This window comes from Drosophila santomea, chromosome 3R (assembly GCF_016746245.2).
Source record: "Drosophila santomea strain STO CAGO 1482 chromosome 3R, Prin_Dsan_1.1, whole genome shotgun sequence".
In the NCBI taxonomy this organism is placed as follows: Eukaryota; Metazoa; Arthropoda; class Insecta; order Diptera; family Drosophilidae; genus Drosophila; species Drosophila santomea.
In genome coordinates this window covers 6,564,198-6,585,661 of record NC_053019.2, presented here as the reverse complement: position 1 = coordinate 6,585,661, position 21,464 = coordinate 6,564,198, and the positions used below count along the sequence as shown (strand labels likewise).

At 40.5% G+C, this 21,464-nt stretch overlaps 1 protein-coding gene across 3 annotated transcripts in view; it reads right to left on the bottom strand.

Moving 5' to 3' along the window:
• Positions 1 to 66: 66 nt before the first annotated feature.
• The window catches only part of LOC120453140 (protein doublesex), a 42,423-nt gene continuing 21,025 nt past the window's right edge, over positions 67 to 21,464 (bottom strand). For 2 of the 3 annotated variants that reach the window (XM_039637690.2, XM_039637692.2), the window contains exons 3-5: positions 11,173 to 11,310; positions 4,676 to 5,198; positions 67 to 275 (exon numbers count right to left, since the gene is read on the bottom strand). In XM_039637690.2, coding sequence (XP_039493624.1) covers positions 4,735 to 5,198; positions 11,173 to 11,310 — 602 coding nt within the window. In that variant the 3' untranslated portion in view covers positions 67 to 275; positions 4,676 to 4,734. Of the gene's footprint in view, positions 276 to 4,675; positions 5,199 to 9,923; positions 11,064 to 11,172; positions 11,311 to 21,464 lie in introns of those variants that run through there. The other variant, XM_039637693.2, reaches the window with a different exon arrangement.

Here is a 21,464-nt window from a genome sequence, read left to right as displayed (position 1 = left end):
TCATAGAGTTACTATTGACACATTTATCTCTTTTTATATTAACCCATGGTCGAGTTTAGTTCACTGTTTAAAATAATTAGGTTTGTTTATTTTAGTTGTTTGAGATCAATTGGAAAAGTTTTTCGGGGATTACGATTTGATAGTCTACATGTATGTTTTAAGATTTTCACATTTCGCTGGAATTATTTTAAGCCTGGTTATATATTAAATAACATTTTGCAGAAGTCGTAGGTTTCTTGAACGCTGCTGAAGATGCTGCTGCTACTTAATTATCGCTGTGGAAAAACAAAAAGAAATGAATACTATTATTTAGGAAGGCATTAGTTGGATAAGTTAGCAGGCTCTTTTTAATTAGTTTGAAATTCAATATTGCATTGTCAAAGTGGTGCATCGCGAGTGCTGCATAAAACCATTTTTGAAGCCAATGATCCCAGTGCGCCCATATGGGTGCACCGTCTCGGCCATAAAACCCATTAAAATCATTGTAATGTCTGACAGTCAGTCAGAGACAGCTGAGGCGAAGACCTCGCCAAGGTATCCTGGCCAGCTCACCTTTGCCTGCTCACCAGCGGCCTGGTCCGCGTCCTCGGACTCTCGAGCAATGAGGTGCGCTTTGGCGCTCGTAAAAGCAAATTTTATAGCCACCGTTGCCGTTGCCCACGAACGGAACGCACCAAGTGGCCAGGGATGGATCGGAGTGGCATGGATGGCTCGCCAGCTAGGTCCGCACAATATGGGAGCAGCTGGGTCCCGACCCAAGAGCTTGATTTTTATAATGCGAAATGTGATTTTTACGACGCGTTTTAAGATAATGCTGCAGGCGCTGAAACTTGATTTTCGATTCGTTTTGCCTGATTTCTAATTGTCGCAGTCATTGGAGCTCAAGGTAACATTGGAAACCACTTTTCCCCCACCCAGCACAAAATGACGTTCTTAAAGGAATTCAATAGGTAAATGACATCAAAATGTAAACTTTAAACAAATAAGGAATTCAACAAAATCAAAGACATCTTAGCACAAAATGGCCCTGCAATGTTCGTGCTTACATTAATCTTGGAAAGTTCCGTGTTTAAATTTTAAATTGACTAGGACACACCGAATGCTTTTAATTTTACCGCCCAAATTTATAATTAAATAGATCTACTGTCAAATTAAACAACGGAGTTGACCACTGTGTAAAGGACCCTATTCCTTTTTCATAGAGTACACCCTATTCCTTGTACTTCTGGAGTTAAGCGGCTTAATGTGTTTTTTATTTGCCTTTCAAGCTTGAGTCGAGTTTTACGATTGCCTCAAAAAAGTTTCCACTGAAAAAGGAGTAGCTGAAAATGATTTTCGAGCCCCTTGAGTTAAGCTGACTGCGGCTCGGCTCGGCTCGGCTCGTTTCGGATTGGTTTGCTTTGGTTTCTGGTTTTGTATACTTCATCCATCCATCCAAACATTATTGTTTATTTTTTAATAATGCGTGTCCACTAAAAGCCGAAAAAGAAGAGGAAGCGTAACGCGGCTTCATAAACAACGAAGGGCGCTCAGCACGCAAGACGTCGAAGAACAATAAACACGAACCCCGAAAATCCTATGACTGCGTTCCGAGCAGCGGATTGAAAGTGTCGTGGATGAGGATGTGGATGTGGATCTGGGGGAGGAGCTGTCCAAGTGGGGCAGCCGCAAGAGTTAAGTGTCGGGGCGAATTTCAAGCAGCGTAAGCTGAAACCGAAACCAAAGCAGAAACCTTGAGTCGCGCTCGCTCAAAACTATAACATTTTTCATTTTATTCCTTTATTTTGTTGTGTTTTATTTTTATGGCCAGCACTGCATTTATTATGGCAGCCCCCGGGTATCGAGAACAGGCGACGATGATGACTGGGGGCATTAAAAGCGGACGGATTTACTCCTTTTTAATGGCAACTCAGCGGAAATTAGAAATCGGCGGAAATGTACGGCAACAATAATATTCAAAATATATTGTATTATGTTTGTTGTTTGTTCATGCACACTCTTGTAGGGGAAAACTGTATGGGAGGACTACAAAGTAGTGATGAAAGCCGGAAATCTGATGCGTCTCATAGTCTTTCTGCGAGATTTAAACTTGGAGCTGATCAGTATGAAGTGGATCGACGACCTGCCAATTTATGCTATTTATTTTCTTAGTTTTAGAAAACATACATTAAATATTAACTATAATTAACGGAACGTATCACTAAATAAGGTACTACGCGTGGTGACGAAGCACAGCATTAGGAATGTTTAAAATCTATAGTGCTAGCATGTATGTATCGAAACTGTATATGTTATATTCAATAAATACATCTGAAAGAGTATGCCCCCGCATTCTTTTTTATTTCGGATATAAAAAAGTGTATTTTAAGTGAAATTGTTGATATTTATTTATATAAATAAGAAACTCCCAACTCTTTCACTGCCAGCGCCTAAAACTTTTTGTCCATGTTCATGAGTGACTTTGATGTTTGTGGTGACATGTTCACTCCTGACTGAAATCTTTGATGGAAGCATTTTTATACCTCTGCCTGTTCGTCTGATACTTTTGAAGTGCCAAAGATTCAGTTAATTTACACCACGTGCAGAAGCCCCATAAACGTGCTAAAGCAAATTAGTTGGCGAATATATTTAGACCAAGATAAGAATGACGGTGTCCGCACAATATTTTCCCAGTGCATTTGGAGCACGGTGAAAAGGTGAGGAGGATTGTCTAGGAACTTGCGCGGCAGCAAATGGAAACAAAATATCGTAAAATGGAAACTTATGCATTTATTGCCATTTTGGCCCGGGCAACAAAAGCGAGTTGCAACGGAATTGAAGTGCCACTCGAAAGGATATTCGCTTCTCGTGTGCGTTTGTTCTTGGCAAAATGAAACGCATTCAGGAAATGCTGCTCGCAGGATCTCCCCAAGGCTCGTAAAAGTTTTCGGTATTGTTTGCCCGCTTTTATGGTTTTGAGTTTTGCCCGAAATAATTGTTTGTTGCTGCCAATGTGTTTGCTTTCCTTTTTTCTCGACCGACTCTTTTTAATAAGTTTGATTTGGCCGATCCCCATCACAGAGTTAAACGAACTTTGCGATAGTTTTACGAGTTCGATATCCAACTGCCTGACTTTGTAGTCTCGCCCTCTCAAAGGGAACATTTAATTGCAGTTCTAGGCTTAGAAGGGGGCGGAATTGTTGGCCAGCAGACGCCTTGGAAGAGAAAAAATATTTTCACGCAGCTATCGTGCGATTCAGTTCAGTTTCGGTTTTATGATGCAGACCCATAAAAACAGAACACTGCACATCGTCCGCGTCCCTTTGAAGCTGGAATAAATATGCCACAGGAGTGCGGCGAGAGGTGACAGGAGTAGAGTTCGGCAGTTGGGGTTTTTAATGGGCGCAAAACAATCGAAGGGCCACGAATGCGCACAGTTTCTACACAAGATTTAGATGCCAATTCGGCGCGCTTTCATAATGCAGCAATGCGAATATTTTATTACCTTGGACGAGACCAAAACATTGAAATATGCATTCTGTAGTGTCATCTTCGCGGTTTGCCATGTTGAATCGTAAAACGGCAAACCGAGTGAAAAAGGAAGACCTGCGAAGCGTATGTTTTGATGTTTGGATGTGATGCCCGTCCTCTAAATACCACACCCAAATCCCCCATCCCTTCATCGGGAAGGCAACTGGAGAACCCCTTGCCGCTGCTGGCGCCACTTGAGTTTTTAATTAAAGCAAATCGCTTAGCAAAACAAAAGGCTACAAAATGCTCAAACGCTGGGAACAAAACACCAGCTCGTCTTGCCCATCTCGATGGAAATATAAACAAAAATGCCAATGACAACAGCATGGAAATTCAACACCCGTCTCTCTCCGAGTTAAGCAACTGCAGCACCAAGAAAATGCCGAAATGCCTCAATTGCCAGGCGGAGCAGGCGAAATTAGGGGGCGTGGTACGTCGGGCCAAGAGGAAATGTTTTTCATCTGGAGCGCTTTTGTTGCCCACGTTGCAGTCATCAGGACAAATGATGAAAAAGCCATTGCATACTTTCGTGCGCAGTACGGAAGTGCAGCCAGCAGCTACACACTCGACCTCGCCTGCAACCGGAAATGGGGAAGAGGAAGGGATCCGGGCGAGAAACCAGGAAGCAGGGACCAGGGACCGAGACTGGAAAAAGCCAGGCAACCCAAATTGTGAACATAAAACTATGCTGCGAAATTGATTTGATTAAAGGCAATGCGCCTGGGCTAGAATGCGAAATGAGCTGCAAGTGTGAAAGCGGAAACGGAAACTTTCGGAGTATTAGGACTAATGCTGGGCTAAGTTTAAGATTTTACTTTAGTTTTGAACAACTGAGTAGCTAGATGAGCACCCAAAAACAATCTACACACAGAGTTGGAAAATTGTAGCCCGCACATATGGCTTTTTTGTATACAGGCTTATAGTGCGAAACCATTGATACATGGCTAAATTTTAAAATCTAATATAATTTTATCACTGGTAATTGATTAATCAGAGCACTATTTGAGAAAATATAAAAAATGCTAAACTTTATTATATCTAGGGTTCTTAAACAGATTGTTAGTGTATTAAGTTAAATTTTCTCTAAAGTGTCAAAATACATTTTAAGTCGCTCAATTGATGATCAATAAATAAACGAAGTGGTCAGAACAATCTGTATACTTACACGAAAAGGACAGCGGCCGCTGCTGCTGCTGCCACGGCGGCAGCAACGTTGCGATACTGCTACGTGGCAGCCGTGGAGCTGACCAGGTGATGGCCGTGGTGGTAGGCTCCGTTGCTGCTGCTGTGGGCCGGCGGTGGTGGGGGTGGAGTGGTGGGCGTGGCCGAACGCGATCTCTGCCGGCGGTGGAGCGTGGGCGTGAGCGTGGAGGAGGTAGTGGCCATCGTGGTGACCATTGTGGGCGAGGCCGCGGAGTTGACGGTGCCGTTGCTGCTGCCCGGTCGCGAGGGCTTTTGGTTGTGGGTGGCCGACGGTCCACTGGGACTGCTCGGGGAGCGGCTGAGAGCCAGTGGCTCTGGAGTCGGCGGACAAATCTGGGTGAGCGGCAGATGGGTAAAGTGCGCCCCATAGCGACCCTGTTCGATGCTCGGGTAGGTCAGGTACATGGGCGCCCCGTTCACCAGGGCCATCGGGGTGTAGTAGTTGTAGTAGATCTGAGCTACAGTGCGATTTATTTCCACTCGAGCTGGGAATTAACAGAAGTTATGCGATTAGCACTGGGCAGAAGCATTTATTGACTCCAAATAAATTGTGTACACCTTAAAAATGAATACATTTTTGGGGTTACACACACCTATTAGAAATATTTTAAAGGGTACATCGTGTTTTGGAATCGTTATGAGTATTTATACCCGTAATTGTAGAGTAAAAAGTATTTTAGATTCGTTGAAAAGTATGCCACAAGATATATTCCTGATCAGGATCATTAGCCGAGTCAATTAGGTCATGTCCGTCTGTTCGCATGAACGTTGAGATCTTAGGAACTATAAAGGGATGAAAGTTAAAGTTAAGAATGCCGTTTCTAGAGCCCCCGACATATAGCAAGTTTGATTTAGAAAATTTTAAAACATTTTGATATTTTTTGACTTTACTGTTCATACCCGTTACTCGTAGAGTAAAAGGGTATACTAGATTCGTTGAAAAGTATGTAACAGGCAGAGCAAAGTATGTAACAGGCAGAACAAAGTATGTAACAGGGTATACTAGATTCCTTAAAAAGTATGTACAGTTTAAAGTATATATATTCTTGATTAGGATCAATAGCCAAGCCGATCTGGCCATGCCCGCCTGTCCGTCCGTCTCTCCGTCTTTCTGTCCGTCCGTATGAACGTCGAGATCTCAGGAACTATAAAAGCTATAAAGTTGAGATTAAGCATGCAAACTCCAGAGACATAGACGCAGCGCGAGACTGTTGACCCATTTCTCCTTCGCACTTCCACTAACTGAGTAACGGGTATCATATAGTCGGGGAACTCGACTTTAGCGTTCTCTCTTGTTTTCCAATCTGATGTCGTTTGACTCTACCTTTCTCCTTCTTAGTTTTATATAATCTTACAAGGGAGAACAAAATATAAATGAACTTTTTCGGGATGTTTCTACAATAACTTAAACATAATCCAGTGATTGCTTAGTGGAAAGACCCATCGTTAATTTAACACACTTTTTTTATGGAAAATATAGTAGAGCAGTTTAAAGCCGTGGCTGGCGGCCATAGCAATACCTACGGCCGCATTTAATGTCTATGCCACCCGGCCAAGATGTGCGCCATTTTGGAAGACACATGAGGAACCTGAGGTCCCAGTTTCTCGGACTCCAGGCACGGGCCCACCTATGGCCCCGGAATGCACTTTATGTGCAACCTTCGCACGGTGCTCACATAATAAAACCTCCGTTCCCCACTCCAAAGTGCCACGCCCCCAGATCCACGACCACATCAACATCCACATCCACGACCAGATCCCGCTTCCAGTCCCAGTTGGAGCTTCGGCTGGCTAGAGCCTTTGTCTTCCGCTGACTCCCCGCCTTATCTGCGTGGCAAAAACTTTTCAAAATTTTACTGCTTGCTGCAACATCAAAATGCCAAGTTTTTACGATTACGCTGCTGCTGCTGCTGCAATTTTACTTAATTTTAATGGGATTTTTTCTTCCGCCAACTGCAGAATGCATTAAACAGGGCCAGAGCATACGAGAGAGAATTACGCATGAGCCTGCCTCCCCTTTGTACTCCCCTTTCTTTGGTTGGGGGGAGTTGCCTCCTCGGAAGACGCACAAGTATCGAATGGGAGTGGAATTGGTGGAGTTTGAGTCTAAGGTACAGTCAATGCCAGACCTAACCCAGTCGCAACTAATGCCGCCCGCCCATTGTGCGATTTGACGAAATAATAAAAAGTCGTAAAAAAGTTGTGACCCAGGTTGGTGATGGACAGCGGGTCAGGGTACGGCACAAGCTCAGCTCTCCTCCTGCCAGGGCATTCTGGTACTTGTTAATATATAGCTAACTCTCATTGGGTTTGTCCATAAACCGAGTCTTGGTGTTGCGTTAATTAGAGGAATGCTTTTCCGAGCAGCTTTGCCTTGGCCAGGCAGCGCAGTGACGACCTTACAATCCGATAGCTCGGCGAACACACTGCTTTGGCAATTCCAGACTGGGTGTAATGAAATAAGTCAAATGAAAATGGACGTAGGATGTTGACTGTAGGGCAAGGAAATCATTCGTTAGACAAGCTTTTAAAGTTGGGTGTAAGAGTGGTTAAATATGTACCTTTGGACCACCAATTAGTTACTGCAAACATTTTATTAACTTATTATACCCGTTACTCGTAGAGTAAAAGGGTATACTAGATTCGTTGAATAGTATGTAAGTATGCATAAGGAAGTATATATGTACATATATTCATGATCAGGATCAACAGCGGAATCGACCTGGCCATGTCCGCTTGTCTGTCCGTCCGTATGAACGACGAGATCTCAGAAACTAATAAAACTAGAAAATTGAGATTTAGAATGTAGATTCCAGAAACATATCACTTCCAGTTAAGTAACGGGTATCTGATAGTCAGAGAACTCGACTAAAGCATTTTCTCTTATTTTATTTTATAAACTAAATTGCCTAGAGTTTATCAAAGCCCTTGGTAGCAAATGCACTAAGCTATGATATGAACTGAATTTGGCACATCAGATTTCTTAAAATTTTACTGGTTACTGGTTCAATTTTATTAATATAATAGTCAAATATTTGATGACCTCGTTTAATCCACAATCTTTCTGAGCCTTCCTTTAAAGAAACTAGTTGTGCTTGCTTCGTCCAATGACTATAATCTAAGCTTTGCAGGCCACAAAACCTTAACCATAAGTTTCCGGTCGAATTGACTGGTTGCTGGAGGAATTTTGGGGGTCGAGGCAGTTTTGGGGTAACTATGTCCAGCCCGATTGCCCTGGAATCCTTTATGACAAACTGCTTGCTCATTATTTAGCGAGCGAGGACCGTGGCCATGATGAATCTTGATTGTCCATGGGAGACATTGGCTAGGAATGTGGATCAGATGTCTGGCAGAAGTGGCAGCTTGTAAGTCGTGGGGCAGTAAAAATGACAGTAGCGAAACTTAATGGGAAACGAGGAGCGGTTCGGAAGTGGAGTGGAAGTTGACGCTGCACAAATATTTTACGATCCGCCCACAATATGAAGTCGTAAAGTTGGAAATTTTTGCTTCCTGCAGCCGCTTGGTCTGCGCTTTCCTATAGTTTTTAATAAGCATTGGTAAATGCTCGGGAAATTCTGGTAGAAAGTGGAAAGGAATTTGTTCTAGACTCGTTGAGCCGAGCCGTGCTGAGTTGAGTTGAATCGGGCTGGGCAGCCCCATACGACGATGATGAAGCGGCTTGCAGCTCGTTATGGCGCTCCGAACAAAATGGTATACTAGTAGTCTATTTTTTATGGGAAAACTAAGAAAGGCGTCGCTGGAAATATGACAATGCAGGGATGAGGCAGTGCGTCGTAAAATGGGGTCGAGGAGAGTGGTTAAATTCCATATGAATTTACTATATGCTCTGAGTCATGAGGTGGTTTGGTCATCGCACTCTTTGAAAACATATTATTAAGTCCTATATATCTACATATTACCATGTATCCAAAATGAGGTAATGATAAAACAAAACCGAAAATGAATGGTTTCTAATCTAATTACAAAAAGTAACTGTAACTGTAAAATATGTATACATAATTTAAGAAATTCAGAGTTCGGCCTAAAAAATATGATTAAATCTGCACTTGAAATCGTGTATCATAACAAGTTTTCCTTTGTTTTTATAATATTAAACCTTGTATTGGAATCTGTATGATGTAATTTTTTCAGCGCGTAAAACTTTGAAATATCTTTAAAATCATTGCACTAGTTATTTATGTTATATTATGTTATGTTATGACCTAAGGTCAGCTTTTCTTTTGCAGTATCTACGATGGTTTTCTGTTCTTGTATAAAAAGGTAGGTTAACAATATTTCGTTTTTAAGGGACCTTGAATATCGCAATAAAACTTTCGATTCGTTGGCATCAAATACCTTTATCGGTTCGGCGATTCCTCTTTCACTTGCACACATTTCAACCATAAACACTTTTGAGCTTTATGGTGCCCACATTTACACGTCGCCATTGCCTACCCATGGTAACCCAGAGATTCACCCTCCCAGATCGCCTGCGATTCCTGAAATTTCATCGTGACGTGTTTAGTGCCGAGGAGCGATGTTGAGCTGTTACGGCCGGAGCATTGCAGCTACCTGGTTGCGGACTAGAGTCGTTTATCTCAGCTGGAGAAACCAAAGCCGAAGCTGGGAACAGGCACACACTTGGAGAAATCCTTAAGGCAGCTCTAACATTTACCCATTAGGATCTATGGATAGTACCGATATAGGTTACTATTATAAAGAAGGAATAAAATTCGATATAATATTCTAAAGTTAGTCAAGTAAATTACAGCATTATTTAAGTCTACCCTTTCTAAATATTCAACTTATACATAAATGGATTCGATTTGAACTGACGGCTATCTATCATAAAAGCGAAAATGAATTCACTGAAAACTTTTCAGTGCAGGCCTTTGGCAATGGTGTTGGCAGGGTCGTAAATTTTTCGCATGCATTTTTCGGTTTAATGATGCATTTACGATCCGAGCAGCAGTGGCGACACAAGTAACTTCCAGCTCCCAACTCCCAGCTCTCAGCTCCAACTCGGCAAACTTCAGCTGATGATGCTGGGACGTGCAATGGTAATGGATTCGTGAAACGGCAACAACTTGAAAAGCAATCGTTACCAGTTTAATGTCATCAACAAAACAAACAACAGCTGATACTTTCAGTTCAGTGAGGTAATTCGCATATCCGAGGGTTTTCAGTTTCGAATTCATCATTCAATTTTGTTTAAGGAAAATAGTTTATTTCTGACATTTCAGGTTTATCCTTTTTATAGTATTCCGTTGGGCTAAATCTTAAGGTCGTAACAATATTTTACAATGTCAATGAGAGTTAAATATTACAATTAGAGTTTCGAAAGACATCGATGAAATTAACCTAAATATATTTATAATTTGTGCACTGTCTCACAACAGTTTTGATACCCAGACCCCCGGAAAATAGTGATCATTTCTTCAAGGGTTACTATGCACCTTGTATGTATCTTGTTCAGATACAAATTCACACACAGAGACGAAATTTGAGATTAGCTTGTAAGCCTATTTGATTGAGTGTATATCTTTGTTTTCTCCTCGATCCCCTTTGTTGATCAATTAAGTGCAGCTTACGAAAGAAACATTGCTTTGTACTTAGATTCAGTTAAGTACTTAAATAAACAATAAAAGCATAAACGACTGAAGTAAGGCGCTTTCAATGGCTTTAATTAGACTGTAATTAGCCCAATAAACTGAGTAATGCCAAACCTAAATAAGATTAAACTAAAGCTATATAGCCGATGTGCAGATTTGGATAGCGAACGTGTTGAAATGTTGATCGTTGTTTTGGCGTGGGTATTTCGAATATTTTTGAAAACGTTTAGTAAATTTTGTCCTTTGATTATATTATTCGTTGGCGGCAAGGGCTCTGTTGCATGTTGATTAGTTACGTTGGGGGATTGTTGATTGAAGAGAAAATGTTGATTGTAGATTAATAATTGGCGGCCAGACATCTCAGCACGGGGTAATGTTGATTGAAGAAAGCTGACACGGAGAACGGCGGTCACACATCGGTCACATATTTGGCTTGTTGATTGAAGATGGTCCAAGGCGCGCTTTAGTTTACCGATAAATTCGATTTATTTACAGAGGTTTTGCTCCATAAAACGCTAAGTTACTCAACTCTAAGTTACAAACGTTAAATTCGCGCGATTTCACCAAAGCATTAAGCTAATATGTGATGCTGAACAATAAATATCGGTTCAAAGTGGTATTTGTTACTCTAGTTAATGAAAAATTATCATCCACATTGCCGCGTTGTGTTGCGCAGCTCACCCCCGTCATAGATATTCAAATTATGCTGACGGGAGTACTCATTCACAACGTATTGGCCTGGTTTAGATCAGATCGAGAGACATTCGGCATTTTATTATACAATTTTACTTCACAGCCAGTTTAAGGGCTTGGCAGTAAGGTGCTATAAGGTTATCAGCAGACTTACCCTCTTCGATTCGCCGGGAAGCCTCTTCAATGTTGGCGTCTGCGTCCTTCAATATCACATACATGAGCGGCATCAGCTCCCAAGGATAGCGGAATTTTTCTAATAGCTTTTGGCAATAGTCTAGGAAAACGTCTTGGCCTGAAAAGCAGGAAAAGAGGAAGATGTCGTTAGTTTTTTATTCCCGTGGCTCTCGATCATCATTTGCCTGCAATCGATCTCCCCACTTTTTTCGCAATCAGCTTCAATCCCATAAACAAACAATTCGACAAGAGTCGTGGAGGCACTGCATCTCGAATTTCGCCAGTTTGCAAAAGAGCATGGTGCCAAAACTGGCAGACAGCGATGTGCAACGTAAACATGGCTGCAAAAACGTCGGCACAATTTGCAACTTAATACGGGGAACCTATTGATACCAAACAGGAATGTACGCCATATCCAATCCCAGTAAAAACTAGTAGCATCAGCATAATTGTTAGCTAGGTGGGACGGACTAAGCAAATCTAGGCAAGAAAACATGAAACTGTTTTTAGCAGTCTGTATATACATATATATATGTATGTATATATACAACATCACTTGTTCTATTGGAAGAAAAACAAGAAAATGGTGGTGTGAAACTCCGTGCTAAAGTCAGTGCTTAGGGCATATATCCTAGCGAATACTTTTTTTTATTTTTGTGTAATTTTTTACAATTTTATTTAGATTAAGTTACTTAGATTAAGTTAATAATCCAGTAAAACACAATAGATATACTCCAATACGTTAGTCCAACCATTTCTTCATTATAATGATATTAATAATAGCACCAATGAGAACTTCAAAAAAAAAATAATAAAGTCCAACTTCTTAATGCGAATAGTAAAGTCTTGGAGCTTCTGTACTTACCATATTTACCTCACCTAACTTAGGTTTTGTTAAAGACTGTTGGAGGCATAAAATAGATATTTCACTTATGTCAAAAATAAAGACTTTACTATTCTCCGCTTACATGTGGAATATTTGCTTCGTATTAATATTTTGCCCTCTGGTGTTTCTCTTTTGCTCGCAGAGCTTGTGCCATTATGCTCTTCGTATCGCCAGCTATTTTTTCATTTTCTGGTTTTTACCTCCACACCAACAGCAACAACACACCAACACTAACAGCAACAGCAACAAAAAACCAACACACCAACAGCAGCAACACACCAACAGCAGCAACAACACAGCGGCTACATTGGCCCGTCGTCGTTGTCGTTGTCGTTGTTGCTGTCGGTAGTTTGGATGAAGGCGGAGCTTCATATCCATTGGCCCGTTTTATGGTGGCTCTCTGCCCGCAGCTCCTGCAACGCGGTCGTTGGTGTTGGTGTTGGTGGCGTGCAAGTGTTGTTGCTGCTGCTGCTGCCGCTGCTGCTGCTGTTGCATGCAACACAGACGCTGTTGCAGGATTTGCATTGGCGCACTCAGATTGCGTGTGCGAACTTGACTAGAAACTCGTTTTGGGAACAGCTCTACTTCCTGTTGTGGCTTGTAACTTTTACTCGAGTGTTGCCCACATGCTCATTCAGCTGGTCGCGTTGCACGAACATTTGCCGCGCTGTCTGCGCCTTTTTAATTTAGTAATTAAGTCATTAGTGGGCTGGGCGCTGTTCGGGCGCTGTTTTGTTACCATTTTATGCCTGCAAATTATTTTATTGGGCGCAAATAAATCTGATAAATTGATTTATTGCTGCCGCAACCGACGCTTGACCATGTCAATAACTGCAAACCAATTTTACTGGCCCTATTCGTTTTGGTCTGCCCACTTAACGCTAGCGCCATTGCTTATTAAGCAATGACAGTGTATTTGAATTAGAGTATATTAACGATTCCCAGTTGAGCAGCGAAGAGTATTAGAATAATCTAACTCTAATTAGCTATTCGAAACCACTACGTGAAACCACAAAGAGTCAATTTAAAAGTATAAAATTAGGCAGATAATAGCGTTTATGGTTTCAAACTATAACGAGAAATTAAACATTGCAAACATATGTATATTCCTTTCAGGCCTCTATTACATCGTAGAAGCGTATTTTCCTTTTATATAAATCCTTACGGACTCCGACTACATCTTTTCATTAGATTGCCCCATTGAACGATGCTAATTAATATTATTAAAACCACAAAAGCAGTCGAGTCAGATACTTTTTAGGACGCATTAATTATTTTTTTTAATAGGAATAAATACTATTGGAGCGGGAATTCCTATTTCCGTATGCAGATAGCCTCTTAATTACCCAACCATTTTTAATATACTTTCATAAAAAGCATTCGTGAACCCGATTCTCAAATTATTAACGCTTAAAAGATTAACGCCGCAAAGCATTAAAATGCCGTTCAAGCTCTCACGTACACAAACATTTCAAATACATTTCTGGAAAACAAAATAGGAAATAACAATCCCTAATTAAAATGTTCAACAGCATTAATTATCTGTAATCTAAACTTGTTAATAACACTTTACAACTGCATATTTTTGCAGCTAATTAGTCCTATGTTGAGACTCGTGCAACAGTGCCATGTTTAGAAATTAAGCCAAAAACTCAAATAAATCGAGAACTGCAATTCATTCATGGAGTTCTGAATGAACCATTTACCTAATCACCGAACATTTTATAAATAATACACACATTACACAATATTTATATAAAACGCTCGGGAAACGTTGGTAACGCCCACTTGGCACGAAAAGTATCCCCGCACGAAAAGCTGCAGCTGTCGGTGTTGCACCGCCCCCTTCCCTGCAGAACCATGTATGTACTACCGTACACGAATATGTATCTATATCTTTGTATATGTAGATCTGCTAGATGCACGTCTATATGCATGTACAGTTAGCCAGTAAACGATGCCATTAACGCGCATAAAGCGACTCTGCGCAGGGCCTTGTGGCAGGAGAACTGGGGGCACACAAATCCGAGCTTCGTGTGGAGCAAGGTATATATAGTACATATGTATAGTGTACCCCATGTACATGATGGAGCTCTTTGTGCAGGCTGCACTGGTACTGGTGCTAGTACTTGTACTGGTGTTGTTATTACTTTTATTACTGTCCAAGCTGCAGCTAACCTTCCACTCGGCAGTCTCCGAGCTCCACGATACCGAGTCCTCCACGAGGACCTCGTTTCCCCAGCTCCCCTCTGCAGCGTTTAAGTCGTTAGCAAGCTTTCCTCGCTCGTTTTTCTGGGCCTTTTTATGAGTTTGTTGCTGCAGCACGAAGCTGTTTCTGCTGCTCCTGCTGCAGCTGCACAGTTTCTGGAGGAGGTTTTATATATCCTGTATATAGTTATTTGTACCAATTGGCAGGCATTACATGGCCAAGGCACCACTTCGCTCGCTAGCTGCCTCTTTTTCCAACCATTTCCTGCGTTTATCTGGACGGGTTCCATTTTATTTACGCAGTTGCTTTATATTTAAAATCTAAGACAAAACTGCATACACGCAATTCTTCGTTTTCACCGGTTTTTATTAATCTTATACTTTGAAAAATATATCGAATTAAGAGCTTTTTAATATTGGTATACATGCTTCAAATTATAATTGTTGTTAATTTTCTTCTGTTACTCTGACGCCCAAAAATAAACATTTATAAAGATACTACGAACTAAAAAATTATTCAAAAGTTGCCATATGCCAAGTATCTACGATAAGGAATCAAGAACTGTCGTTTGGTTATATGTACAATTTCAAGATTAATTCTTAATTTTAAGCACATACATATTACCTATTGCTCGAAGGGCAATTGTAATCACATGAGGAAAAGTCGTTTTCTTTAACTGAAAATATTTGTTATATACATATGTACATTTAATGGTTGAAAAGTTTGTTTCATTCTTCGTTGAAACGTATTTAAATATGTAGGTATACGAGTAGCTAGGAGTAAAAAGGCATACTAGATTCGTTGAAAAGTATGTAACAAGGAGAAGGAAGCGATTCCGACCATATAGAGTACATATGTATATTCTTTATCAGGATCAATAGCCAAGTCGATGTATTTATCAAGTATTGATATTTCTTCTTTTTTTATTAGTATTGTATATTTCTATCGATCTGCAAAAAAACTTTTTGCAATGCCCACCCTAACTACCACGTCCACTCTTTTGAAAAATGTTTTGATATTTTTTCACATTTTTTGTTAGTCCTGTAAATTTTCTGTCCATTTTTCTCTTGTTTTATTTGTCGTGCAAATTATTTTGATTTCATTTCTTATATGATATTCCCAAGAAAGGAAAAGCCGAAAGCTAGGTAATGTTTTAATTTTATTTAATCATCCAAAAATAAATAAAAGTCGAACGAATATTTTTCAGATTAAAAGCATTCATTTTGCAGCTGTTGAAAACCCATAGAAGTTTCACTCCGCGTGGAGCACTTCTGCATCGCGTTGTAAAATTAACTTGTGCAATAAAGAACAGAGCAGAAGCGAGATGTTGGAAATATTTTGATAAATTTTCGTGCGCTTTGCAGCTGAATGGAGATAAAGCCTGGCTACCAAAACGATGAGGAACACCCGTAAATTTCTCGAAATATCTGCAGATCTGCCCCGTCGGCAGTCGAGTTGCTCGAGGAAGGTCGTAAAACGTAACAACAATAAAAAATAATAAATCGACATATCCACAAAATGGCAACTCAAAGTGCTCAGTATGCACAGAAAGGAGTAAGTGGCAGGCAAATGCACCCAGAAGGAAGGAGAATTGACGAAATCCTTCTGCACTGGGGCAATGTGATAAATGAAGCAAGCTTTGTGGTATATGTATGTGTAAGTCCGGACCAAAATCGGGGGACGGGTGTAATGCAAATGTGCGCTGAGCAGACAATATAAAATCTTTGGCAGCGGGAAGGAAAATGCAAGGAGCAGAACAGTGTTTTAATGAGCCACAATACCAGACGCAGATGTGATGAGCTCTGAGGAATTGACCAAGCAGTCGATGGATTCTATTTTATTTGGAGTGATTTGCTATGCTGTTGCTTACTCACTAATTGGTGTTGTAGATGTGAACTTTTTGTATTTTTTACTAAAAGCATTAACACTTTATGTGAAGTAACTAACTAATAATTGGAAATACTTTGCACGCAGGCTTTCGGTGGACGTGATATATCCTGACCTTAAAAGGAAATCAATAATGACAAGTCCCCTAGCCGGCATAAAACTAAACAGCGAAAATGGGAATACATAACATCGCAGAAATATATCAGGATATTAATGGCTTTGCCAATGCGGAACTGAAAATACACGAATCAGCTTTGCTCTGATTAAAAGTCATTGGTAGGTTACATTTCCGTGTGGACAATAGCTCCCACGTGAACAGCTTTTGAAATAGTAAGCCGGCGAGGTAACCGTCGCCAGATTGCATTTACCTTTTTCATTTGTTATTCATTGCCTCACCTTCAATCGAGTTAAATTCCCGAACACAAAACCCTGGCCAATATCCGCTGGCTGGCTCACCTTCTGGCAGGGAGCTTTCTTCATCGCTGCAGCTCGTTCCAGAGGAGCTCTTTGTGCATTCGTCAACACAGTGCAGTAAAGGCCAATAAAAGTGCATGTAGCATGCAGCCTTTTTACGAGACTTGCGAATGAGCAGGGGATTCGGGTGGCAAGTGGCAAGTGGCACTCCGATTTTGCTCGTCCTTGCTAGAAGGCGGAAGTTGGAAGTTGGCTTTGACACAGGGGACCCCGCTTGGTTGACTGGCATTCGGTTGGCCAAGTTAAGCTTGTTAAGCTCCGCACGAAAGCCGTTTTAATCTCAAAATTAAAACGTTTGCAATTTTCGAGCGACTTTACGAGTTATATAAAGAAGAGGCGAGAGCTTCGTCTTGTTCGTCTCAGTACCCATTTTCTTAATAGTTGTCGTTGTCGTTATCCCGTCTAGTATCCTTGCTCCTTCCTGACTTGTCGTATTTTCCTTGTCGTCGTAATTCACTTGAACTTGTGTCATATTTCAGTTATATCCCATACTATTCACCCCGCAGCCTTTTCTATCCCTCCTTTCCTGCTGCATTTTGCATGCATTTATATAGTTTTTATTTTTATTATCGAAAATAACAAGCTTTTTCTGTAGATTTATTTTTATGATCGTCGCGCTGTCGCTGTTTTTTTACTGTTTGAACTTAACATTTGACTTCAACTTGTTCCCCATAATAAAGTTCCTTTTCTTTTTGCTATTTTTTTAGTACTTGTGGATACAAATTAGCAAAGAAAAGATTAGATTTGTGTGAGTTTGGTAACACGTCTTTTGTTAGGGTAGCCTTTTTACTGATTGTGTTGTTTTATAGGATCGATTTTGAACCAACTGCATTATCAAAATTGTCTGATGTAAAAGCGGCTTATCAACAGGTACTTACGTATCTCATATTTATTTAACACAGTCAATACATTCACTTACATTGGTAGATTGTAAAGCAGGCGTATAAGGTGAAGTTCATTGCAGTGCCCAATGTACATAATAAAAAATGTTAGAGTAATTTCATAAATTTTTGTACTTTACTACATTACTTTGTGAACAATTATTAGACAACAGACTCAACAATATATGTATAAAACTAGATATATTGGAACAGATTTTTCAAGCTTTAATACTCACTAATAAAACAATGTTTTCAATTAGGGTGCGTACCAAAAGTTGATAAAACTCAAAACTTAAAACCATAAGACCTTAAGATTCCCTTATTAGATTTCATACTTAGTTGAATTTATTACGATTCATATTGTAATTTAATCAGGGTCAAGAAGAATTTCTAGGTTTAAACTTAACTTAATAATCTGCAATCGCACTTGCATTGGTAGTAACAAGTTTCTTGCTTAATTGTTGGCTTTACTGTAAGTACGTCCCAGGTGTTTCTCTGACTGTATCGACTACTTTGTATGTGCACATTGGGATACATATTAATTGCCAGCAAAAATGCCTGTCCAAATGTGCGACTGTTGCAATCGAGCTGCCAAATATTTGGCTCGTCCAACTCTGGTGCCTCTAATTTTATGACATTTTAATGAATGCTGCTCAAACTAATAGGCATGCTAAATGAACCAAGTTGTCTTGCAATGACATCTCTTGTCTCTTGTTTCGTCAATTGCGTCGGACAAATTGCTATAAATATTGAAATACTGCTTATATGAAATCGTGTCGGGGAGATAAGTTCTTCGGGCGTCTAGCCCAATTGAATCTGAAGGTCGTGCAATAAATGCGGAAAATTCGGAGCAAAAGGAAGCAAGACCAAGACACACCCGCTAATATAGACCTCAACCGCCAATTTTCCGGCAAGAATCGCTGACAGGGCAATGAACGGAAATCAAGTCGGCCAAGTGCGAAGAAATTGCCAGAGTCCGACAAGCTGTCGTGGGTTTCAGTGGGTGCCAAAGTGGGTGAGTATGTGCCCATCAGTACGCCACTTGTCCATCTATACCGAGCGCTTACTGTGGCGGTGTTTTGGGACGCCAACGTTTATGGATTACACGTGGCGGGCATGTCAAGTTGAACTAAGTGTCGGGGCAATTTATATCTCGTCGGTGAAATATCAAAGGTAAGAGATCTGAATGCCTAACACTGCAATAGCACTGCGACCAGAAAGGAATGATGATTTCTCAATATTAAAAGGCATTTACTTGCATTAGGTGAAACTACCCTTTAAAATAAATCATATTCCACAAAAGCTTTATTGTTTTAAACAAGTTGTGATGTAATTGTGACTGTTTTGTTTCCATTGGCAGTCTATGTACATATATGGCAATTACATTAAGATTAATATTAGAGAATAATGAAATATAATATCCATTAAGTCTGCATAATGTACAGAAGTAAGGAAAGCAAATATCGTAGGACTGAATGCTTTTAATATTGTTTTCTGTATTCACAAATTATCTTCCGGCTGTTCAAATTCTACACATCGCGCACATTCCTATTAGGCATCTATATATTTAATAAAATGTGCTCGTTTTGTTTGCGAATAAGTTTTTCTCAGTTTGCAATTTTATAGCGTCTAATTTGGCCCTGGTTCAAGAGAGATGCCGCCGACGACGCCTTGGAAATTGCGCGTGAATTGCATAAAGAGCGCTCTTTACAGGTGAATGGGGGAAGAAGGCAAAAGCTCCTACCCAGGAACATCCTCGCCAGCTAATGAAGTATAACTCGTTCAGAATTAGCCATTAATTACAGGCCAAATTAGTAGAAAGGGGCTATTTTTAGTTTCCGGGTCTTTGCGACGCACAAATCGCGTGGTTTTCTTCTGCCAGAACATGACATGCCCAAACACCTACGATGAGTGAATGCCAACTTGGTGGCGGGATTCAAGATCAGAAAACACTTACATCGATTTACAAGTCCCACAGTTAATAACTATTTCAAACGAAATATCTTTGTCAATAACGAATTGTAGTGCCCCTCAATAATTAGCTGACTTACAGAACCAACAATCTCCCAATTAATGGGGCCCTAAATTTATATAAAATCCGGACTAGAAGCCTGCCAACCAACAGATTACATATTTAATTCCTCATAGAGGCTGGTGAATTTCTTGACCGGCTGTGGACTGAGAAATCCCAATTTCTTTATTCAACTGAAATCAAGTTGTCTAGCAAACGAAATATCTTTGTCAGGAACGAATTGTAGTGCCCCACAATAATTAGCTGATTTACAGAACCAACAATCTCCCAATTAATGGGGCCCTAAATGTATATAAAATCCGGACTAGAAGCCTGCCAACCAAAAGATTATATATTTAATTCCTCATAGCGGCTGCTGAGTTTCTCGACCGGCTGTGGACTGAGAAATGCCACGGGATGCATCCCTGGCGAAATATTTTGGCAGCAAGTATTCGGAGGATGTATTTTTAGCTGGCCAAAAATGAATTTGAATCGAATGCATCCGTCAGCACAACCCGCACGCCGAAAGAAAGGGGCAAGAAAGAGCGGCACTTTCACTTTCAAATGCACATGTCCCACTCATCACTTATCGTCGTTATCAGCGTTTGTGCCATCTATTTGCCCTTTTCCCGGACCGATGATGATGATGATCGCGATAAGCGTGTGGAGCTTAGGCTCTTATCGGCCAGGGCTTCCAGGTGTATGGAGAACAGAACGTGACGTGCAGTCAAAGTAACAATTGCTACACTTGAACCAATATTGCTGCGTCCTGCACTACAAAACTATACTCCGCTTTTAAGACACAGATGTAATATAACTTTTAAAATTTATTCTGTGAACTAAATACTAACGACAAAAATGAATTCATACCAGTCTATTAGTAAATGATAAATGTATACAAACACATAATGTGTTTCAGAACGTTTAGCCTTCGTTGATAATACTGATGCTTACGAAAAGAAAGTAGATTTTTCTTAGTGCATCGCCGAAGCATTTAATTGAATTCGGGATGTGTTCGTGTTGCGTATGGTTCCGGAACCCCACTAAGCCCTATTGCCAATTGGCTCTGTCTTAAGTACGCGATTGCCATGCCAGAGAGAGATTTGCTTTGGCTACCGTGCAGGGCCACTAATTTCATACATCATCGGAGGGTTCGGGGATTTCCCAAGGAGGAGGAAGTGGAAAGTCAATGCTTTTGTCTTTCAGCTTAGCCTCCTTGGACAGACGCCGAATGCCGAATGCTTGCTAGACTGTGGCATCGTAAAGTTTTCCTCTTGCGCTTTTTACGATCCAGCCCGAAAAACGTTCACGTTCACGTTCACGTTCATGTTCACGTCAAAGTTGTCGGTTGATGATGACGACCCAAGTCGAACAACTACAGCGACAACTGCGGCAAACATATTTACTTGGCTTTGGCCGCAGGGTTTTCGGCACTCGTAAAATTAAGAATGAAAAAAAACCGAAACAAAATTCTCCAAAAAGCGTAGATTTCTTTTTCTCCGACTACCCCACAACTTTTTACTGGCTTTTACTGCCGCCCGTTACATTCGCGTTAATTGCTCGCGTTAATTTTGAGCCATCACATGAAGGGTTTTGGCTGAAAATTGATTTTTGGTTCAACCCCCATCGAATTCTGAATATATCGCTCACGTATGTGGTAGACTGTGAATGCTTCCTTTGATCTTTAAGTCGATTAAATTCGAAATATCAGCTTAAAAGCTGATATATATATATTCCAAGCGGTTTGCCTAGTTTTGTAAAATGTTGGTTGGTTGTGTTAGGGCAATCCGTTGAAATTCTCTATGAACTTGATTAATATCGGACTGCACTCTAGCTATTTTCAAATTGAAACTAGTGTTAATGATGCATGATAACATTTAGTTCTTTTATTTAAGAACTTTAGCTTTATTTAAAACTATAGTTG